Below are 23,543 nucleotides of genomic sequence, written 5' to 3'. Positions count from 1 at the left end.
GGTTATAACGAACAACTAATCCTTTATTTACTCTAGTATTATTAACACCATTACTCGTAGCCGAAAAATTGACAGTGAAACAAATCCTTCGTCGAGAATGGTAGATATGGAAATATGAATCCCGATGTTTATTTGTAACAGGAAGACTAATACTTGAAATTCTCTAATTCAAGAACAGGATGTTGAAAGGAACAGCCATTATGCATTATTGAATCGCCTTGACCTTCTAAGCGAAAAGTTAAACGTTTCGTCGTTGTTGCAACTGTAGTGTACTTGGAAACGAGTTTTTTGTCTTTGATAAACAGTAAGCTGAGTCATAGCTTTATCACAACACGATATCGCGGCGCCCTGAAATTTCAAGAATCTAAAATTAAAAAGTGAATCGAATGTTCTTTTGTTTGTGAGTCTTGACCTTTTTTTAAGACCATGAGATAAGTGATTTATTTATTCCCGCCAATCTGGTGACGTCACGATGTACTTTTCCCAAATACCTCACGAAAATCAGCCGTGTTTTTTGTGATTACTTTCTTGGTGATGTCAAAAGACAAGAATGTACAGATATTTTTCTTTTTAGACTAGTGATCCTGTTTGCTTGTTATGTTTTAAAATCAAAAATTTTAAAAGATCATTGCAATTTTTCAACAGCTCCTTGTTAGCTCTCTCGAATATTCATCAGTTTGTTTACATTCTGATGAGCGAGGCGCGAGGCACGAAGCGTGATAAGAATTGCATTTCTCCGATTAAATTGCTGGTCTGTTGGTGACGAATGCAAAAAATCTATTGTTATTATTATAAAAACTGCGTTATTAATGTTGTCAACTTGGAAATCGGATGACGTAAATATTAATTGATACTGACCTTAGGCACGAAACGGCCAGCTGAGTCCATATTTCCGCTTTTTCACTTCTGATTGGCTAGCGGCGAGGAAAAAACGCGCGATTGGGCGAAAGTACTCTGAAGCCATGAATATAAATTCACTCAAATTTGCATATTTAGGCTACAAAGAAGTGTGCTGAGTTATACACCGTATCGCTTAGCAGCGGTAAACAATAAGTCAGGTTCATGCAAATTTGCTTTCTCCTACGCAAAACATTACGTCTGTTCTTCTTTGGTCATGTGCGAGGTCTTATTCATGCGTGAAAGTTATGGCGGTCGGTTGGAGCTAACGCAAATGAAGATCCCTAAAGAAGTAGCTTACTCTTTGGACATGAACGAGTATGAAATTGGAGTTGACAATTTTCACGGTGACAAAGATGTAACTGGAGAGGATTGTGATGAATTTGAGAGGGATTTTTGTAATGGAATAGACGAAAACGGAGAAATTTTGGCTGACGACAATGACGAGGCTGAAGACGATGTTTATCGGCAGTTGGCCCAGAAAGACAAGGATCTTCTCTTAGCTGCAGAGCTGGGAAAAGCTCTTTTAGAGAAGAACGAAGAACTCAGTCAGAAGTATGAATTATTACAAGAAGAGTATTCCCAAGTTGTCGAAGTAAGCCGTTTGAATATATCGTAGGTCTTTTAGTGTTGTTTGCGCGAGTCAGTTTGCTTTGTCATGAAACAGGTTGTCAGTAGGTTTACTTACAGTAGAATAAATTTTATCACCAGAAAGTTCTAACAGCAAATTTTATCATTCGTTTAGGAACTGGAACAGGATAAATATGAGCTCAAATTAAAAGTGGAACGCTTGGAAGACGCGAACGACTCTCGGGTACACGAACTGCAGGCTGATTTGATAGCACTTCGTAATGAATTAAAAACATTACAGTCCAACTCGATAAACGACAAACAAAGCAAAAGGGAAACGTTTGCCGGATTGACGGAAGAGAACGAGCAACTTCATTCAGATCTTCAAAAGGTGAGTTTTTCAAGTGATAAACAGGTAAAAAGTTTTGAATTTGGGCGGAGGTGGCTTCCAAACTTCCACTCCGAAGTCAAGACACTTCAGAGCAGGAACACATCCAAGTTTAGAATCGTAGTAATGTTTAAACGCAGTTTGTTCAGTTCTCGAGGATACGAATACACAAGGAAATGTTGCGGGTTTTTCACCGGAAATTTTATGTGTAAATATATGGCGATGACGAGTTTTCGTCGGATTAGATTTTACTTACGAAATTCGATCCTTCTCGAGTCTATCGTAATTCGAGAAGCAGGAAGCTTGTAGCGCGCGTTGAAGTCGATTTTCGATGGAGAACTACTTCTGCCGCCTCATAGTAAGACATTATCTTAACTCATTGTCGTCCGCTAAATGGAATCTTTGCCTGTTTTAGCTATAGTTCTCTTAGTGACTGCTTTTTTATGGATCTGTTGCATAAGAATCGCAGGAGATTTTCATTGTGGTCGAAATTGCAAATTGACTCGTGTCAATAAATCCTATTTTCACCTTGAAAGAATCGCTTATACCTGAAATTTAAGTACATCTGTCTGAAACGCAGTGAAATCGCTTTCTGACTGCTGATTCACCGTCGCACAAGTGATTTAGATGACGAAAGGTGTATTTAGAAACTGGTCTATCCTTATCTCTAGATGTAAAATGATTTTAGCCGCTTCTAGTTCTGATATGAATGCTTCTAAGCTCACGCACCAGCTCATGCAAGCGATAGAACGTTCAGGAAAAGCTGGGAAAAGAAGTTACTTGAATGTTAGGAAACGAGAAGAGGGTTCTAAAACGTAGGATTGTCGTTTTAGTGGGTTAGTTAAGCTTATATTGCTCTCAAAGTCAATTCACTGAAACCAACAACTTGCTGATTTCAATCTGTCGTGTACATTTCTTCGAAGGGGCAATTATTGTGCATGTCACCTTTTAATTGTGCGTTGTAACTGTTCATGTAACAAGAGGGCATCTTAGAAAATCTCTTTCACTGTCGGTAAATCGATAGGGACTATGTCATTTATTGGCTTTCCGACTACATGAGTGTAAACCAAAAACATATCTTTTGTATCAGGCTTTATTTAGCTACTAGTGATCTTGCATTGATATATTCTTAAATTTTTTTTGAGAAAAACCTCCATATTGGCTTTAGAACAGGCACCAGAGTCAATACAGAAGTATTACGATATTGAGCGGGTTTCAGAAGCAACACCTTATATTTTTTTGACTGAGATAGTTTTCTTGTATGAATTTGACAACAAAGAAAGGCCGTGAAACATTGTGAGTGGCTTCATTCAACAAAAGATTTGTACACTGCTGCGAGATTTTTGTAAACCATGTGCCTGAAGCTAGTTCTTTTGATTATTATTCTGTGAAAAGAGGCCTTCAAATGGGTGCAATGCATGGCCAACCTTATGATCAATATGTTGAAAAAAGTTCTGTATATCCTTTTCAGATTTTGTATAAGTAATGCGAAGAATTGACTTTTCTTGTAGTTAAGACTGGGATTGCAAGGAAATACTTTAAAGGGATAAAAACACAGTTTTAATGGAAGGGCTACGTGATGACAATAAATTGCGATTGTTTTTTGAAATTACTAGCGTCCATCTAAGAAATAATTCCTCCATGGGGTGCCTTCATTTATTGTATTTGTTAGGTAAATAAGTCACGCAACATTAGTTTTGAAAATAGAGCTGAAATTCTTGGTGAAATGATGGAAACTAGAACTTTCTAAGTGCGGCATGATTTTTATTTCCACGAGAAATGATATAATTCGAATGAATTTGTTTCTGGATTGTATGTCAAAGGTTGTAAATCAAAGATTAAACAGAATTTAAATATATCTAAAAGAGTGAATAGATTGAGACAGTCATTTCCATTTTTGCTGAGTTCCACACTGCCAGGCAGCTTCTGTCACTGAGATTATTTGCAAGTTTCTGCCTTCAAGCTGACTCCTTAATAGGCTGAAAATTGCATTCCTAAGTTGTGTGGGTTTACATTTTATGTTTTGTTTCCAAATATAAATCTCTTACATTTTTATCACAGCACATCTACTTTGTGGTTTTGAGTTGTTATAATTATTTAAGAAAAACATATGGAGACAACTATTTTAATGCAAAATTCGAACAACATTCCATTGTGCATGCTACAATCAACCAATGTTCAGTTGTACATATTTCTGATAAAAATGGTTACATTATGTATTAGGGTCAGATTCATAACTACTGTACACGTTTTTGTTAAAACTTTGTATTAGGCACTTGTTGATGAAGTTGGAGGGCTGGATCTTTACCTCAAGGTTCTGACAATGTAACATTGCGCACAGCAGGATAAATTTGCTTTAATAACAAGCTAAAAAATCCTTAATCTCATGGCAGAAGTTAACAGCAGCTCTTGGCTATTTCAACAGTGTAAACAAAGCTGATCGCTGGCTAAAATTTAATCCTAAAACAAAGATTAGAGGTACATGTAATTTGGATGGTGTAGATTAAAGGGCTGATGAAAATCTCACTGGACCAGATTTGTTCAGTTATAAACCAGCATACTAAATATTTCTAGATTCATTCAAGCCTTTATACTTTCAGTAGCACTGTGCAACTGTACACATCAAATGAATGGCCTGGTTGAATTCCCCTACAAAATAATTCTCTTTTTTCACTAGACGTACAAAGACACTAGACAGACAGAGACACTGTGAGGGTAGTCTTTCAACCACCCTCCTATGAATTATAATTAATATTACTTTAACTCTTGAATGCTTCAAAATCAATGCACAAATGTTTCAAGGTTCATTGCATGTGGTTTGAGCCCACGTGTCAGACTGTTTAGCAGTTCCTCAAAATCCTTTCCAGCTGTCACCAGAGTAAAGAAGAAAAGGATTTTAAAATTCTTTGTTCATCATAGTTAACTTAACCTAAGTAGTGCTGCAATTAATAAACCAGTCTAGCTTTGTGCATTATATCCTGTGGATTAGAACAGACATGGTGATTTAAGCGCAACAACATGAATATAAATTGTCACTGTGGGATTCAGTTTTGGCACAGTATGTGAAGTTATTCAATCAATAATTGCAATTGCTCCTTGTTTACTGAAAATTTCACTGACTTGGGGTTGGTAGTAGCTTTCAGTAGATACAGGGCTGTGCTCTAGAAGTGCCCGGGCTCCATAGGCAAATAACTTTTGCCTTTAGGTAACTGGAAAAACTCACTTTCCTCATATAATCATATAATTATGTGCTGGGCACCCAGGGTTTCATGGTTAGGAACCCTTGGGCCCCTCGTAAATTTGCGATACAAAAAATGCTTCTGCAAAATCCGTTCACACTGAAATCATTAACTGCATGACACATTTCAAGACAATGCCTACAATTAATAGACAAGTCTTACCACACTCTGTTAGGGAAAACGATGTCCATACTTAAGCTAGCACGGTGATGCACAAGGTTTTCCAGTAGAGTTTTAGTCAGAAGTTAATAATAACAAAATATTAATTTTATTTATACCGTAAGTCTTTCATTGCCAAGAATCAATGGTAAAATAAAGCAGGTGGCAAGAAAAAAGTTTCCATAATTATTATTAGGGAGCTCTGGGGGATGAATTACACTTGAATACAGTCGAACCTCTCTCTGGTTATGTTTTAATTACAGTTGAGCGTATGGATAGAAATATTTCCAAGATGAAAAAACTCTGGCAGTTGTAAAGAGGTGTCTTATAGTGGAGGTTCAACTATATTTTAAGCAACACCTAAAAATTATGAGCCATTGGTTATCCTGTAGATTTATTCTCATAAACTGTCGGAATTTATTAGGCATTTAATTGATTACTGTGTTTAATATACAAACTTGTAATTAACTGATCAAAGGAAGATGGGAATTTCGAATTTTTGTTCTCACCACCAAAACCACTAAAGCCTTAAACATTCGCCATAAGAATATTTTTTTGATAATAACAGGCTTCTCGAAAATGTTAACTGAAAAACACAAAATGGAAAAATTCTTGTTGAACTAATACATTTTGTGAAAAATGCAGTTAATACTCATTTAGGAGCCAAGTGTTTATTCATTCACTCAATGTGTAAGAAACAAAAAGGGAATTTTTGCCTAAGGTATTCATGTTGGTAATAAAGTAAAAGTTTCCACACTCATATCTTTCTCAAGTCTAGTGCAAGTTTTCTTGAACAAGACAAATTTTAGTTCCAATGGTAATTTATCACTTAGTGGCTTTGAAGCTTACTTATATTTTGGTAATGTTACTATATTGAGGGTATCACCTTTTCCAACCACATTAACCTCAAGTTTCTAAATTTACCACTAGTTTTAAGATGGTATACAGTAAAATTAGCTTTTTCTTGGTCAAAGAAAACAAAGTATTTGAGTCAAACAGTTTCCCTACATGTATTTTCATTATCAGTGACTTAACTGGTATAAACAACAGAAAAATTAATATTTTCCAGTTGTTTTATGTTACCACTTGATTTTTGTGGTTTCAGTTTTGTCTTCAGATTTACACAATTGCTGGTGACTTGAAGTTATTGCCAGATATGTGAATAATAACTATTAGGTAGTCCAATAAGATTTCTAGTTTTCCGAATACAGCTTAGTTATATAATATTTTACATGGACTGTGTTTATATATCTTCCAAAATTGCGAAATCCGCAGTGGGAAATTTTCCTCTTTTTTGATGATTGGTTTGTTTAGCTGCCATTTGCTAATTAACTGTCAATAACATACATCTTTCTTTCTGACATTTGAGTGTACGACGTAGGAGGCAGGAGTTTCAAATTACCAGCATTTTATTATGACAGTCACATTACTGTTGTTTAGTGTCCTATCTTGATGGACAAAAATGTTGAGCAACAAATTTATTAAAGGTTTTCAACTTATGACATTTTTCCGCTGATTAAGAATGACATTACCCTTCCTCTTCCTGACTCTTCTAGGAAGATCGAAGGGACCTCGGCTCACAGGGTAGAATGACATGCAAGAAACCTACATGTATTATTCATAGGTAGTGACAGAGCAGGAGTTATTTCCATTTCATTTTGTGTCAAATACTTGACTGTTCAGAAAATTTTGACAGACAAAAGTGAAATTTCTCAATTGATTTGAATTTTTCATTTGATTAAAAATGAGGGGAGTTACTTTTTGAAGTACACAGAGCAGGATATTCCTAAGCAGTTAAAACTCTCAAAAGTGTAGTTGTCAACTAACCAGCTATTCTTATGTGCAGTCTTGTGGATGAAGCAGCCTGTCAAGAAATTATTAGGCCTGTTTTTTTTTCATCAGAATTTGCTTGTGTCTGTAACTGAAGCAATTCCTCACCTTATTGATGGGCATCCTTAAGCTCAGTAAATGTAGTGTCCCCACTGTCAATTCTTGAATGATAAAATATCTTTACTGATGATTCAAAGTTCTAAACTGACGATAAATTCTCAAATGCTTGCAACTGTTGTGCAAGTACTAAACCAGGGCTGTCACTAATTCTTGAAGTAGGTGAAGATCCTAACGAAGAAGCCCGTGATAGCATTTGTTAAACACTCTGCAATACTTTAATCTAAAATTTTTGCTATACTAACTCCTGCAAGGGTTGCCACATTACAATTGAAAGATGCTTTCTTAACCACCAAAAATTTAGATGGGAGGAGCCCCAAAGGTATAACTATTTCTTCTAGGGATTTCATTTGAGAGACATCCCCCTTGAAATTAAATCTAGAAAACATAACATCATTTTAATGCATTCTGGAAGACTTATAGATGCATTGACATCAAAATCAGCTTCTTGTTTCAACACCGTGTTGATTGTCAGAATTTTCCTTAATTTTCTTATTTGTCACTGTTTGTGTGGAATTTTGTGCTTGTGCACCTGCCTTCCTCAGGTATACTTCCATTGCCATTGAAAACCAGACATAAATTAGCTTCTTTCTTTTGAAAAAGAAAAACAACAACAAAGAAAGGAACAAACAAACAAACAAATCATTGAATCATAATATCATCTTGGGAGGCAGCACGGGCGAGTGGTTAGGGCACCGGACTTGAAATCTGGAGGTTGTGGGTTCAAGTCCTGCTCTGACCACTAAGCTGGATTTGTTTCTCGGTAAACCCTAGTTCAACTCCTCAGTCATGCTTGTAAGTAACCAGGTGGTCTGCCTGCCACCAGTTGCGATATTGTAGCCTTATGTTTGAAATATTTGTTTCTTTCAGTTAAGGTGGCATGCCTTTGAACTAGCTAGGTGTAGCTAAGCACATTGTCCACTATAAACAACAACATTTGAACACTTTTTTTGAACATCACAGGATTGCTGTGTAACCAAGGTTCTTGTGGTTGGTATTTTTAGGTGAAGACAGAGAATGATCAGCTCAGAGGAGATCTTGGTCTTCTCAGGAAACAACTTAGCAGAAAAATTAGCTTGGATGATGATCGGTTACAACAGATGGAAATTGATGAGCTCTGGGAAAAGGTAATAAACTATTAACAACCTTTTTGTTATTAATGTCCTTTTTGAAAGTATTTATATGCCAGAAAAAATATATCCCTCGTGTGCTGGCTTGTTGAAGTACTAAACCAGTACTATCTGAAGTACAAAAATGATGGGAGCGACTTATGATTAGTTTTGGTTTTACTTCTGAATGGATGACAAACTGGCACAAGTTTTTAAGCCAACTGTGTAGCATAGTGATGCAAAACCAATTACTTTTCGACACTCAAATGAAAACTGCTCTACTATAATAATGTTGTTGTCATTGGATTTGCTAACACAATAGTAGGCAATATCCATGCTCCCCACTTATAGAAGTTTTTTGCTTTAAATTATCTCCACCCCTCTTGAAATAAGTTTCTAATTTAGCGGCATCTGATATAATCTGAAGCCTTTTCACTCCATTTCGGAGCATAGGCCACTGACAAATCGCTTCCAATCCCCTCTGTCACTGGCCAAGTGTTCCATCTTGGTTATTTTAACCACATACTTTTGTTAAAAGCCTTGACCATAGATACACTTCTTTTACAGTAAAACCCGCATAAAAGAACACATGTTTTGGGAGTTCAGGCTGATTTTGTTCTTATATATCAGGTGTTTTCTGCAAAATCAGTTCTTAAGGTGTTCTTAAAATTGTTTCTAAAAATGAAAAACTGCATACAGATGAAATCAATGTGCAAGCACAACATTTTAATTAATTTATGTATAGCACATATATTGATCTACTCAGTATTGTACTTAGTACTGTACCCTAGTAGGTTATTCTAATCTAACCGGCAGCCGATTTTTTTATATAAGAACAATTTTCATCTTTCAGGCTGAATGTGTTCTTATGTATATGGTACTTTTTTGACCAAATTTCAGCCTGAGTGTTCTTACTCCACTTGTTTTTTTCGCAGGTTTTTACTGTATTTTAATTTCCAGTTTCTGGAAGCACAGAGTGATCTTTGTTGCATGATCAGTTTGCAAGTAACTTAGATTGTTGTCCTTTTGTCATTAGCTCACCAGGCTGGAAGAGGAGAAATTGAGCCTGAATAAAACCATCTCTGAACTTGCAACCAGCAAGGAAACTCTGTCTAAAGAAGTAGAAGAACTCTTAGCAAAGAATCATTCATTAGAGAAAAAACTGACTTCAAGCAAGGGGCAGGTATGAATAAAAATCTTGTTAAAGGAGCTAGGTCTAGGTTTTGCATCTCAAAAAGTTTAGCCTAAATTTTTCAAGTTTGTCATTTGTAATCCATGTCAGTGTTCTCCATCCTTCACCATCCTTGTTCCCTTATGGTTTATTGTTATCTCTTTGGTGATTTGCCATCTTAGTAAACTACTATTTTCAGGTTTCCTTCAGTATAAAGAGGATCTCTTTTACATGGCCACAATAATTGAAAATGTGTTGATTGAGCTCCTTTAAGCTAAATTGTTTCCGTTGTTCTTGTCTGAAGATTTGAAAAATTGACATTCCCAACTGACTGTCATGTATTTCTTTAAAATGTTAGATATATGAGGGTTTGGTATCTCACCAAGATTATGTCCCATGCTGATAATTTTCCTTATTCCCATACTTGAGTATCAACTGATCAGCGTAGCGAAGGTTTGACTTTGTTGTAAAACATTTTGTTTTTCTTTCACTCTTTTCAGCTTGCTCATTGTGAAGAGGAACTCAATGAGTCCAAAGATCTCAATGCATTTCTCCAGGATCAGATTGACGAAATCAAGATGCAGGTAATTCATATTAATTCTTGTGCTGACTGATTTGAGGGAGAGAAGAAGGGGGCAGTACTAATCAATAGGTAGTGTCCATCATATAACTAAACGAGATGTCTCTATTTTAATGACTGTCTTAGTTATTGTAAACGGACAGACAAGGCACAAACCAAAGCCCTAACAGTATATATTTTTAGAACAAACTAATATAATTTTCCACTCCTATACCCCTATTACCCCTAAAGTGGTCCTTGGTGGCACTTGTGTCAGACCAAAATGACTTATATTAATTCGGTTTTTACGCACGTTTGCAAGCAATTTCTATTTTCAAGGGTATACCCTAACATTTTCGTGTTTCTTTTGTTTGTTTTTGCCTCCTACTCAACCAGCATAGAATGTCGCTTTTAAAGGACAAAGTTTAGCCTTCTAGTCTAGGACAGGTGGGACTATGGGGGACGAAGGGCTGTAAAAAGAGATAAGTAGTTTCTATTTGTTCTGCTGGGTCCTTAGTATGTAAAATAGTTTTAACCACATCCTTTAGTGAAGTGAAGGGTTTGAAGTACTGTAAACTTCCGTTTACGTCAAATCAGGTCAAAAGTTCACACGAAAAAGACAAATTAGATGCACTCAAGCGATATATCGCTTTGTTTTTTCGTCTGCATCTAGATATCTATTATTTCCTTTGTTTTACATAGAGGAAATGGTAGGCGTCCGCACGCACTTTGTGTGTCTTTACGGGTTATTTACAAAGCCTGCAAACGCATTAGGATTTACGCCTGCTTGAACGAAGAGGGCGGAAATCCAACACCTGGAAATCCATCTACGTTTACAGGCTGCCAATTAATCTGGCGTCGATGATTTCAAGTTTGCGACATTATGGCATGGTAGTTAAAACATTTACTAAAACTTTTAATGTAAAGCTGGTCAGAATTGAAAACGAACAGAACTTTTATAAAGGTTTCTACTGAGCCATGGAGAACTACTAATGTTATTTTAACATTTCATATTATGTCTGGTTCGGGCACTTTGAGCTACCTTGGTTAGCAAGAGGAGTTATTATTAGTTGAAACTTAACTTTCCCATTGTCCATCATTCATATTTTGCGAAGTACGATTTAAGAAACATCTAAAATTTGAAGCCCTTGGCCTTGACAAATGCGGGAGTGCACAGTTCTCGTAAGCTTGTAGTTCTTGGCGTCACAATGTAGCACCTGCTTCTGTTTGGGGGCTTGGAGCATCGATTTTCGTTCAGGGATGGAATAGGGCGTGGAAAGCCCGAGGGGAACTGTCATATAAAAGGGACGGGGATGCTCGTGGTAACTTTTAGGGGTAAAAAAAGTGGTTTTGGTAGCTCCTATTGTTGTTCCGCCTCAAGAAATCCACAGCGGCAGCTTTCGCGGTATCTTTAAGGGTAATGAGCCGAAACAAATTTCACAGAAGATTATGTGTTGTTTGGAATTGGTACATCTTAGAGGTGAAAACATTTCAAGCCACGCCCACAAAACAGGATCTTGGTACTTCTTAGGGGTTTTTTTCAAAATACCCGACGAGCACCCCCGTCCTTTTTGTATGGGAGTTCCCCTCGGAGAAGGAAAGAAGAATTTTTTGGTCTGAAATAGGGCAAAGGTTTCAGAAAGCTTGTCGTCAGGGAATACCCCTGGGGATACCCCTGGGAACCAAGTTGTTTTAGACATCTCAGCAGCGTTTTCTCATATCTTTTTTTTGCTTGTACCCGTAGGCATCAATGGAACAATTATCTAGGACGTCATTATTTTCCGAGCTGTCCGATCTGTCCGTGACAGGAGTCGATGATGGAGATCAGAGCAAGGACTCGTCACCAAAAATGGTGAGTGAAAGCTCTATGTCTCTTGTCTCAGGCCGTTACTCTTATTGGTCACGCGACACCTGCTATTGCTAGTGGTCACGCAACACCGCCGCGACAGCTTCCCCTGTGTCCCCTATCTCGTAGTTCAAGCCACTTGCGATTTTCAAGTTAGATCTCATTTGAGACAAAACTTCGGAGTTCACGTTTAACAACTTCGTTCTCTTCCCAGATGGGTGTGGGGCTGAGACCAGTTGCCAGTCTCCACGGAAGTCCCAAGCCTTTACAGGCTTCCTCGTCGATGGGCCTGGGTCAGAGCTCTAACAAGCGGCAGAGGCAGTACAGCAGTATCAGCGATGACGAGTCAGACGACAGTGACCTTGAATACGATGAACACGAAATTGTGGTCGGAGGGGTGACGAGAGATAGTGACTTCTACGCGCAGCTTGAAAAAGAGGAGAAGGCGAACGCTCAGGTAGGACGATGAATCATGATCAAAATATCAAGTCTCCCTACTGATTGCCATTCGTTTTTTCAAATATTAGTTCTTAGAGGTTGGTGGTTCGTTAAGATAATGTCGCTTGTCTGCTTTTTCAAGGCAGCATGGAGAATTTATGTGTGGATCGTCGTGTGAGAATAAAGAACGCGAGTTATTTTAGTTTCCAAGTGATTGTGCAGATAGCTTCAATATTAGGCTTTTCTAGGAAGGAAGAGGAGAAAATAGTCCTTTTATGTCTCCCTACTCTCCCTCTTGTCCTCCTTCCTCCTTTTATTCCCCCTCCAGGTTAAAAGCGCACGTAGCGAGCTATTACATTCGGCCTTGTTCAGTCTCCCGTGGTTTATGTTTTGCGCGTAAAGAAAATTAGAATTTTAGTTACGGAAAAGTCTTGCTATTAAGCGGGTCTTGTTGCTTGTAACTGCTTTCGCTCTCGCAAGTTGAACTGTCAGAATAGGAGCATTTTTATTCTTGTTTATAGAGGTATGTTTCCCTCTTTCCTCTACAGCTGAAAAAGGAGATTTGCGAAGCGCACGATGAATTGCGAGCATTATACGAAGAGCTCCGAAGTTCTCACGCGAGCTCGGACTCAGTCGAAATAGATGATTTGGAGCCCAGTTCTGATTTTAAGCCGGGATGCCTCACGACATTTGTGAAGAATTTTAGAGACGTTTTGGAGCAAATGGTCAGAGATAACAGTACGAGAACAACGGTGAGTTGCTGCAGAATGAAGTTGAACATTATCCGTAGTAAAACTGGCTCAAAGTCTTAACTCTTTACCTGATAATAGTGCGCAAATTTAACAAAAAGGTCTACTCTCCTCAAAGTTCTTCTCAATAGCTTTAACTTGAGTGTTCACACGCTTTTATGTAACTATTACCTAATTTTATTGTTGTAGAATCTAAAACAACAACTATGTAAAGCCCACGAAAGCATCGATAGTCTGGAAGAAAAGCTTGTTGCCGTGAACTCGGAGGCAAAGAAGAGGGCAGACGAAGTCGCTAGTTTAAAAGAGGATTTAAACGAGAGAGACAACGAAATTGAACGCGTAAAAGAACAGAGAAACAAGTTAGCAAAGGGAGAGTGCGAATCACAGCTGGCGTACGATATTATCTACAACGAAGCTGTGCAAGAGAGGCAAAACGCTGTTGAAAGGTAAAGGGCTTGAAAAATGTGTGGAGTCGTTTTAGAGCGGTTTTCCAATTACGGGAAACCAAAACCAAGGTAGACGCGTCTGACCAATCACAGCAAAAGCAAACTGCGGAATGAACCAATCAGAACTCGAAGCGAGATCGTGCAGCCGGTGAAAAGCGCGCGAAAACGCTCGTCAGCCGATCATCGTTGATGTTGGCCTGATTCAGAATGACAGTGAAAACAAAAACAAGCAACAACAACAACAAGAAAACCAAGCAGTTGGTTTAAAAACCACATAACCGCTTATACTGGGTTGTATTGTATAATGTGCGAAGGAGTATTGCTGTGTATATATGGGCCTTATTATAAATACACTTCTTCAGTGAAGTTTTTCGCCTTTGTCGCCTGACATTTGCAATGAAAAACGTTCAACTCTTTTATTTATACGTTGTCCTGAAGTTCATGGCCTAGGAGTAATTTTAGTCCGTTGTTGACCTGTTGTACTTTTTAGAAACAACGTGTTATTTTCCCAAAAAAACCGAATGCCGTTTTGCTTTTAGGGAAAAAAGTATAGCAAAAGAATTAAAGCAGTTTAAAGAAGACAGAGATGAACTCGACCATCAACTGAAGGAGGCCATTGAACAGAAGATTAAGCTGTCAAAACAACTAGAAGACTGGCAGGCAAGTTAACGTTTTATACCCTCCGTTCACTGTTCTTTAAGTTTGGTCTTCTTCCGTACGAGTTAGTTAGTTTCTGTGTTGTACTGGCGAGACTGCACCATACTTTCTAGGGCTTAAAAATTGCATGTTTTGGCAACATTTAGGATTTTTAACATCAATGAGATGGTCCTATTAAGGAATGGTTTGTTTTAGTGGCCCAACAACAAGAAAACATTGTTTCCAAAAAATTGTTCCTTGCCGCGCAAACGGGAAAGTATTTGTGAAAAAAGCAAAATGATTGAAACATAGTTTGCTTTTCGAAAAGAAATAGATGTCGCAACAAAAATTGTTGCATGTACGCCCAAACGGTGGAACGTTTCGCGAAACGGTAGCATTTTCCAGCGTTCAGTAAATTGGCAAAAATAAACGGGCGGAGCGCAAAAAGAAGAGAGAGGCTTGGTGAGAAGAGCGCTTCTATTTTTCGTTCTTCACCCTGACTAACTGAACCCCTATAAGAGGCTAGGGAAATGGTGTTTCCGCAATCATTTTACCTCGCTTGCGGTGGCCTCTACAAGTGGTACTTTGTTATAATATTATTGTGACGACTGACTTTCATTAAAAGATTCTGGTAATCTCTGGGGTTCTTTCAAGGTATACTTCGACAAACATTTATATCTCTGTGGAGGCTTTAGTCCAAGAGTGTCAGAACAGGCTCATGAATACTTTAAGAAGTCGTGCATGGGCCCCTAAAATAACCACATTTATGTTTCTTCCTCTTCAGTTTGATATGGCCTCTTTAATAGACGACCAAGTTCAAAAACAGATGAAAACAGCTGCTAAAGAGCATGATGACAACGCAAGAAGAAGACGGATGTCGGCTTTTGCCCGAACAACTCGTTGGCACTGGAGCGGTGGTAACAACAGACGGCAGAACGTGTTATGATGTAGAAGAAACAGACTACGGAAGAAAGTTCCATGGACTTAACTCGATGTTGGCCATCGTGAAGTGCCGAGTGAAGACTGAACTCCAGGGTTCAATGTCCATCCGACTCCCGTGGGTTTCTACAGCCTCGTTCTCACGGAGACGGCTGCGCGGGGCATGCTTATGGCCTGAGCTTTTAGTTTGGACTTGCCTATTATTTTTTTTTTATCAAGACATATCTATCCTTTATTTATAATATCTATTTAATTGAACAGATCAGATCCTGAAATGTTGACACGGATTATTCTGATAGCTGGACATTTTTGCAATATCTTGTTCGTATCTACCACTTGAAGAGCTTTTTAGTTATCCTAACATTTGTTGGCCAGATACGTCTCGGGTTTGAATTTCTCGTGTCGCTTGTCATCTATCGGTCATCTGGAGATTGACTGACGGCTTAACGATCCATTCTTACATTGTGATGTTCGTACACGTCTCATGGGCGCTAAAAGTCGTCAATTTTTTAACTGGAGGTGTAATAATGTATATTAATGGTAATATTAAATGTAATAAGGTCTCGTTTCTTCTGTACGAAGAGGGCAGAAAGTTTATCGCTCGATTCGTTGTCTAACGTTAAAGCACTTGAAGATAAATTAACATTAAATTATGTGACTCCCAAGAAGTTAAATAAGTTTATTCTGCGAATTGCGAACTTTCTAGAGAATATAACTATAAAGTGTTTGGCAGTGTGTGTAGATTTTTCATTAAATGTACATAATTAAGTCTGACGAATACTTGTGTTGCGATATAAATAAGACTGTAAACGAGTTCTTGGGGATTTATTTAATTAAACCGATGCTAAGATGTCGCAGTCTTTCTTTTTTCTTACCGCACTAGTATTTAGGTAAATTTAATGGTTTTCTTTTTATTAAGCTAAGCTTAAAAGTATGGGTAATGGTTAGCTTAACCTTAATCGTAAATTTGATTTAATCTATGTAGATAAGTTAGCGACTCTTGCTTGTTCTCCGCTAGCAGAATCTTTGAACTAAGGTCGTCACTTTATGGTCTGCCAATCTTCTGGAATTAATTAAGGACTTGTAATAATTACAACTAATATATGCAACGTTTCAAAAACACTGCACACAAAAGTTTAGTCAGTCCATCATACGTCTAGAAAGTGGATATGAAATTGCTGGAAGATTTATGGTTGTGAAAAACTTAGTTTTATCAAAAGAGGTAAAGAAATAAAAGGAGTATTTTGACAGTGAGTGGCTGTTTGTCTTCAATGCTTGCATCCTTAGACGAAAAAAACGAATTTGCGTTGCGGGCAGCGCCTTACTTCTCACCAGAATTTGGCGAAAAGATGAACTCTATTCCTTTGCCTCACGATGGAGTCACTTTGAGATGTTTATCGCGACGTTTCGACTGCTATGCTGCTAGTCTTCATCAGGCGATGACAGTTACGTGTCGTTATTTGTAGCACGATGGTTCGCTGCTATTGATGTATTTCGATCCTCATTAATATTCTGACTTTGTGGCGCTGTTCCCCAGTGAGTCCGCATTGTAACTGACCGGCTGTTGTGCTTTTTGATTGTAGGTATCTGTGCTTCAGGAATTTGGAATGGTTTGAATGGTTGGGCACCAGGCCTCGACTTGATAGAGAGGCTTAGGTCAACTCGAAAATGGGCTATTGCCTGATTACCGCTTGACTTTGGACACTCAATTGAAAACCTATCTAAACCGGTCCGAATTTGTATAAATCTACTAATTTAAAAGACCTTTCTCGAAAGCCATTCTCTTATTGGCTACGCTACTCACTGTCTATTCTGCTGTTCTGTGACTTCGAAGTGTCTGTGAAGAGGATTTAGATGAAGTTTTGAACGACTAGTACGTATATACTGAAACAATTAGCTCAATCTAATTGTTAAATAGAAGTGATAAAAAACACTTGAAAAATTGGGCTTTCACTGCTATCCTTTATGGGTTGAAAGAGTGCACCTCGTTGACTAGCACGGCTAATTTGATTACTTTCCTTCATAGAGCACACGAGTTTTTATATGATGAAACACGAAATATTTTATTGAGTCAATCTGAGTGAAACTTACACAAAAAGTATTTTAATATAACTCTCTACCTATTAAATTTCTGTTCGTAAACGCAGATATCTGAGAATATGACAGACACAATCAAACTAAGCAGGAAATCACTTTCCATCCTCAGTTCATTCATTTCAAATTAAAGCATTTCCTAAAAGCGCTCTTATCCTATGTTTGCCGCGTATCTTGTTGAAACCTCACGTGTTTTCTGTCCAGGGCACTGGGAGCGCTGATTTTTTTTAATCCACCCCTTAAATTCGACTTGAGCGAGCTGGTTTGTTTCCTGTTACCGGGAAGAGACCGGTTTACAACCTGTTTTACCTTGGGGTATCTTTCGGAATTTTCCCTTGAGGTGGGAAGGCGCAACACTCTTGTTTTTCCACTGGCGCGGTTTTCAAGAGCGAGTCGCATCAAGTACGGCTTGCAGGGTTTGGTCGTTTGTTGTTCTACTTCCGTCGATGTTATTCTATCTTGACCAGCGGTCGTGTTAGTAAGCGCTGTTACGGTGACCTTGGTCTGTGGAGATTCTACCCGCACTGGTTCTTTGGAGAAGAGGTTCATTCGTTGCCAGGGCACCGCGGTTTTAACTGGCTTCTCCGTTGTAGGTGGAGTGGGGGTGAAATTGTTTGGAAGCACTGGAACAGACGGTAGATTAGCACTCACAGGGGCCTGGTTCATAGACTTAGGCGACGGCGAGACATCAGGGACTGTAAAATAAGACATAACTAGCATTCTCATACATTTCTAATAACTGCATTCTCATCGCCCTTAATACAGCGACATAATCGTTACCTCTGTTTTCAAGGTAGTGCTGTTTTTGATATCTAATCAGTGAAAACTAGGGTCTGTCCATTTCAAGTGTTTGATCTAGAAATATTGAATTCGAGTTAAAATAGCGAGTCTTACTTTAAACGTCGAGTTATTATTTTTAGGCTTAATATCACTTTGGTTAACGTTAGCCTCAATAGCATTCTTGTTAGCCTAGCTAATTAGCACTGCACCCTGGTCAGCCATATTATCAACTTGCTATTCATAGATAAGGGTGACACTATTTCAGAGTAAAACTTAGAAAAGAAGTCTAAAAATATCGAAAATTTGACTCTTACAAGAAAATCTAACTCGAACTCAAATGAAAAGTAAACAAATGAATAGAAAAGTGATAAGAAAGGAAGGTAGGAAGAAAGACTGGAAGAAAGGCCTTGAGGGGCGATTATGGTTTTGCTCATCGTTACGTTTGTTTGCTGCTTGTTTGAACATGGTCAGTTAAGAAGCAAAATTTTTTAGTCCATAAAAAAGATACAGACTGTAAGAAATCAATTATTTTGATGACGTCATCTTACCTGTGGTTGTCACACTTGCTCTTCCATCGGATGACAGGTGTGTCACGTACTTTCGTACCCTTTGCGTGTTATCCCAGATGTCGTTCCTAGTCTGCGCAGTGCGTTGTGATCCCTGCAGCGCCTTGTTCATAATCACGTATGTTTCGCGGCTAAAGTTGCTGGGTCGGCTCTTGTGTCCAGCCTCTGCAACAATCTGGGCGACTTTTACGGCCAGTTCCTTCTTTTTAGGCATCTTCGTTTGTGGTGAGGGTGTAAAACTTCGAGGACATGGTGTCGAGGTGCGAGGTGGGTCCACATTCGGGGTGTCCCTTCCAGGACTGTCGAGTCTTAAGGACTCTATTGCTGGGGACTTAGAAGCAAGTCTGTAGTCCCTTTTATGCAGGAGCTTAGCAGCAGTATGGGGCTCGGGTGTGTTACCTGAGGAGGCCCATCCATGTTTTGGAACTAAAAACAAAATTCTGAGTTATTTGAAGACCAAAAAAAGCAATACCATCCTTAATCACGGTATATTCGTTGGCATAATTAATAATACAACAGTCCAGCTATAGAAAACATCATGATTTACTGAACTTTGAAAAAATTCAATGGATATATGCGGGAATGGGTCACTTTATTTCCGGAAATTAGCGGATCTTCGTATGATTTGCAACGGAGTATATTCTGGTAAATGTAAAGAATAAGTGTAGCAAACGTGTCAAACGAATAGATCACAGTCTTAGCCATGGCTATTAGTTACCTGGTGTTTTAACTGCACTGCACCGCTCAGGTTGTTTCACAATGGCAATAGTCTCAGGTTTGGCTGCAACCTTCTTTTCTTCAAGCACTTGTTCAATCTCATTTTGAATGGATGACAGTGTTACACGGTTGGTGTCAAGTTTGGTTTGACCGCTGATTGACATTGCCTTAAGATGACAAAATATACACCAAAACATGAAATGATTTGTACCGGGCTTTTATTTTAAAAAATGTTTGTGAGATTATGTTACAGCCGCACTGCATCATGTATACTTGTTCTCGGGGAGTACTCCCTTATATGGGCTATATAGGTATGTGCGGCCCTAAAGGATATGGTTTTTCAGCCGTTTTTGTCACACTGATAGGGTATGTTTTTGTACTCTAGTCTTGATATAGGTATATTTTTTAAGAAGAAGCCACATTTTCATCATTAACAAAAAATCAACAAAAGCCCTTCACAAATTATGTTTACGGCAATTTAACATTGGTCTGAACTAGGGAATTACTAATTATAAAGCAGGTCCGAAACAGGGTTTTGATTTAAGGGTTAGGTCATAAATAGGGTTTCGAATGTTTGGTCAGGTCATAAATAAGGTAAGGAAAATCGCAGATTTTGGTCATAAATAGGGTAAGAGTTTGGAAAGCGGGCCACACACCCCCACACAATTATTTTGGGAGTAACTCCTCGGACTTGTTCAAACGGGAAATTCGCCCAGTTTCTCACCACACTGGTTCTCAGAGCCTCCGTTTCTTTCGGTGATATTTTATAACGAGTAGCCGTGAGGAAGGAATTGCTTTCGCGTTAAAAGAGATCGCTGTTCCTTGCTTAAACTGGCTTAGATTTAGGTATTGTAGCTCGGCATTACAAAACATAGGTCGATCGATGTGAGTCAACACGCTCAAAGAATCTGAATGTCGAATAAGTAGTTTTAAATAATATGCCATTGAAAAAGTAGTATCGCAGTTTTAAATAGCGGAAGTTAACAAATTAAGAGCAGGTATTTTTTCTTTTAGAAGTTATTTATTCATACCTTGCTTGCTTCACCAGATAACCAAACGTGATTCAAAATCTGAGGCATGGTTATTCTCTTCCTAGGGTCCCATGCAAGAATGCTACGAATAATTTGCTGACACTCTGACAAAGAGAGCAAAATTGTAACAGTCAATGAGAAAGTGAAGTGGAAAGTAATGTTTTTAACATCATGATACGAAACGCGCGAGATGAACGCGCGAAAAGAACGCGGGTGTCCGATAACGTGGATGCAAGTGCGTGGGAACACTCTCGCGTTGTTGCTTTAGCCGACGAAACAAGGCTTACTTTATCAACAGTTATCACAGTTTTTTTATCTATGTTATCTCTTTACCTGGTGAACACATACTTCTAGGTGGAAATGCTAGCTTCCCTTTCGTCTGTACAATTAGCGAGTGCAAACTGTTGTCATTGAAAGGCAATCTACCACACACCATGGCAAATAAAATAACACCCCTGCAAAATAAAGGAAACACTTGATACAAAATAAATTGAAAAATTTTGAATATACGCACTGAACCTGACTACCTACCTTATTTCCGGGATCGCCACCGGAAGTAAGCGATATGGAGAACTCACATTAAGCTATGTAGTACTTACATGCTCCACACGTCTGCACATTTTCCGTCGTATTTCTGCGCCTGCAGTATTTCAGGGGCAGCGTATGCGTACGATCCACAAAAAGTCGAGAGTAGTTTACACTTGTTAGTGGGATAACGAGTGGCAAATCCAAAATCTGATGGACAATAAAACAGATGAGGTCTGAAATAAAGACTGCAATGAACTGACTAATACTGCAATTCACCATGCTAGCAGCACTTGACTAGAAGTGTGCAGTGTTGTTGATACTCAATAGTATTCCCAATCTAAGCTATTTTTAACTCCGTTAATCCGGTCATCAACGGGCCTCAAAAATCCGACCGTACTAAAGGGGTGGCCGTACGTATTAAAGGGTTCTTTAAATAAGAAAATTGCTGACTGAGCTTTTGTTTGAGCCAGAATAAACAGGCCGTAATAACGATGTGGTCGTATCAACGAGGTGGTTGAAAGGCGGGGTTCCACTGTACTTCACTGGCTTTGGATGCTTCGTCGACTGCCAGGGTTTTGGACGTGTAAATTGTTTTTACAGCTCTAAATTAAACTTATAAATGCAAGATCGTTGCTGTGTAGATGATATTTCTATGATAACTGTATTAACACCGAACATACCTGATACTTTTACGATTTTGTCTTGATCAAGCAAGATGTTCTCGCATTTAAGATCCCTGCAAGAGCGATTTTAAAACATCGATACACGTTAATTCTCTTTATATTTTATGAATAAAGGATTGAGTTCGTTGTCCCTGTCACGTCATTTTGTAGCTCTAATTATGAAGAATTACACAAAGCTTCAATTTACAAGTTGGCATTTATCGTTTTCCGATGCAATTACCTCTCTACTGAGCTCTTGAAAAAAGTTGAAGGGTAAGAGGTCTTAATATAATTTCGATTCTTTAATTTTACTAGGGTAAGTCATTCACTGTTTCTTGTGTACCTTCTAAGGTATTTTTACACACGATATAATGTCTTCGTATTTTCTGCTTGTATTACGAGTTCTTTACGTATTTACTCACATGTTCTCTACATATCAAAGTGTTACTATGGTTTATCTGACCTGTGCACGACATTTCTCCGATGACAGTGTGCCACACCCTCGGCCAGCTGTCTAAACAGGCTTTTAGCCAACTCTTCACCAACCCCTATTCCTCTCCTTGATCGCGCGTTAATATAATCCAGCAAGTCGCCTCCAGAAGCGTACTCCATTACAAGATAAATCTTTGTATCTGTGTGAAATGTTTCGTAAAGTTGAATCTGGGAAAGGAATTGTGAGATTATCAAAACGAGTGAAGTACAACTGACAAAAACGCTGCAACTCCTCCCTTCCTCCCCCCCCCCCCCCCCCCTCGACCCCCTTTCTTGATAGAATCCTGCCACATCAGTCTCCGAAGAGACACACTCGGCTATCTCCGGTCCATCTTCGGAGGAGCCGAGATGGCTCATGATCGATGTAAAGAAATCCGGAACGTTCATTTAACTTCTGATTGGAAAATAAGAATTGTAAACTCTTCCGTTATTTTTACGAACATATGTTCATTTCGAGCGTATGCCACTGGAGAAAGCTCCAAAAAAAATGGTAGACAGAGGAAAGAGAGATATATCATTTTTTTGAGTGAACAGTTCGTACCACATTACGATGTCTGCAAGTTGCGTTGAGGGAGTCGATCTCTCGGGGCATGAACTTTGACAGGTACTCCGGTGGGGCCTTTTTCTTGCAAACAAGCTTAATAGCCACCTACGAAAAAAGTATACGTATTCGTTGTAAACTTCTCACTCCACAGTATGTGCTACCATGTTTCTTTTAAAAAATGACATGGGGAGAAAGATAGGGTTTTTTTTTCAAGTGTAAGCATTTTACAGAACAACAGTTTAAAGGAAGAAGTCAAAATTGGAGGCAAAATTATTATCCTCCCGGCCATTTACAGTGCAACTTTCTTTTTATAATATGAACGACTGAACAGTCGCGCAAAGTTGGTTCGCTGGGAACTAAGCTTGCAGATATAATAAAACTGAGACTATCGTGGCAACATCTCATGTTTGTACAAACAGCAGTTGGAAGTAAACGTGAACTACTACAACAGTTCCCCTACCATGTTGTGTCCTTTCTCGAGCAGATCGTCAGCGAGTCTTCTATCCTTTTCGATCTTATTTTCCATCACATAGGCCAGCTTGACTTTGGCATAGGCCCCTGCTCCTAAAACTGTTTTTGTCAGTTTGTATCCTCTTCTCTCGCAATCAACTTCTTCTACAGTCATTGATGTACGAAGACCTACAAAGGCTGACCCCAATGGTCGTCTAGAACTCATAATTTAAAATACTTTGCTGTTTTGAAACTTTGTCCCGTTGACGATCCACGGGAGTGGAATTTTCCAAACTAGTTTCAGCTTTTATGTTGAACAGATCCAAGTGATTTTTTTCATTGTTTTTTCGGTAATCATTGGAAAACAAAATCCACAATTACTGCAAGGAGAAAATATCATTTCTCGTCCTCGCGCGACCTTTATGACGTGTCGCTGGTTTACAAAGCTTGCGCGCTCTGTTTGTTCTTTGATGTTTGGAAAGCCTTTGAAGTGTTCTCTTCGCGTTCAGAGATAATTATCATGCCCCTGGAATCGTCACATAAAGTGCAAAGGAAGAAAAATAACTGCAAATTTTTGAAAACAGAA

General features: G+C 38.6%; 2 protein-coding genes across 2 annotated transcripts; one reads left to right on the top strand and one right to left on the bottom strand.

Annotated features, from left to right (window-relative positions):
- The first annotated feature begins 1,088 nt into the window (after positions 1–1,088).
- LOC110052643 (uncharacterized) lies at positions 1,089–16,347 on the top strand. Its single transcript, XM_089279767.1, has 11 exons — positions 1,089–1,492; positions 1,643–1,858; positions 8,205–8,327; positions 9,346–9,492; positions 9,981–10,064; positions 11,784–11,891; positions 12,100–12,342; positions 12,872–13,075; positions 13,262–13,518; positions 14,058–14,178; positions 14,939–16,347. Exons 1-11 carry the CDS (start codon positions 1,115–1,117, stop codon positions 15,098–15,100), a joined length of 2,043 nt encoding a protein of 680 aa, XP_089135893.1. The 5' UTR covers positions 1,089–1,114; the 3' UTR covers positions 15,101–16,347.
- Positions 16,348–17,343: 996 nt separating this feature from the next.
- LOC110052642 (uncharacterized) lies at positions 17,344–23,183 on the bottom strand. The gene is made up of 10 exons (XM_089279824.1): positions 22,968–23,183; positions 22,505–22,612; positions 21,935–22,131; positions 21,490–21,545; positions 20,881–21,016; positions 20,615–20,736; positions 20,282–20,385; positions 19,252–19,417; positions 18,516–18,959; positions 17,344–17,882 (listed from the first exon to the last, which is right to left on the bottom strand). Exons 1-10 carry the CDS (start codon positions 23,181–23,183, stop codon positions 17,344–17,346), a joined length of 2,088 nt encoding a protein of 695 aa, XP_089135950.1.
- Positions 23,184–23,543: the final 360 nt, after the last annotated feature.

The sequence above is a fragment of the Orbicella faveolata genome, unplaced genomic scaffold (genome assembly GCF_042242905.1).
Source record: "Orbicella faveolata isolate gen_17 unplaced genomic scaffold, um_ofav_v1 contig_47, whole genome shotgun sequence".
Lineage (NCBI taxonomy): Eukaryota > Metazoa > Cnidaria > Anthozoa > Scleractinia > Merulinidae > Orbicella > Orbicella faveolata.
This window is presented reverse-complemented; position numbering and strand designations above follow the sequence as displayed.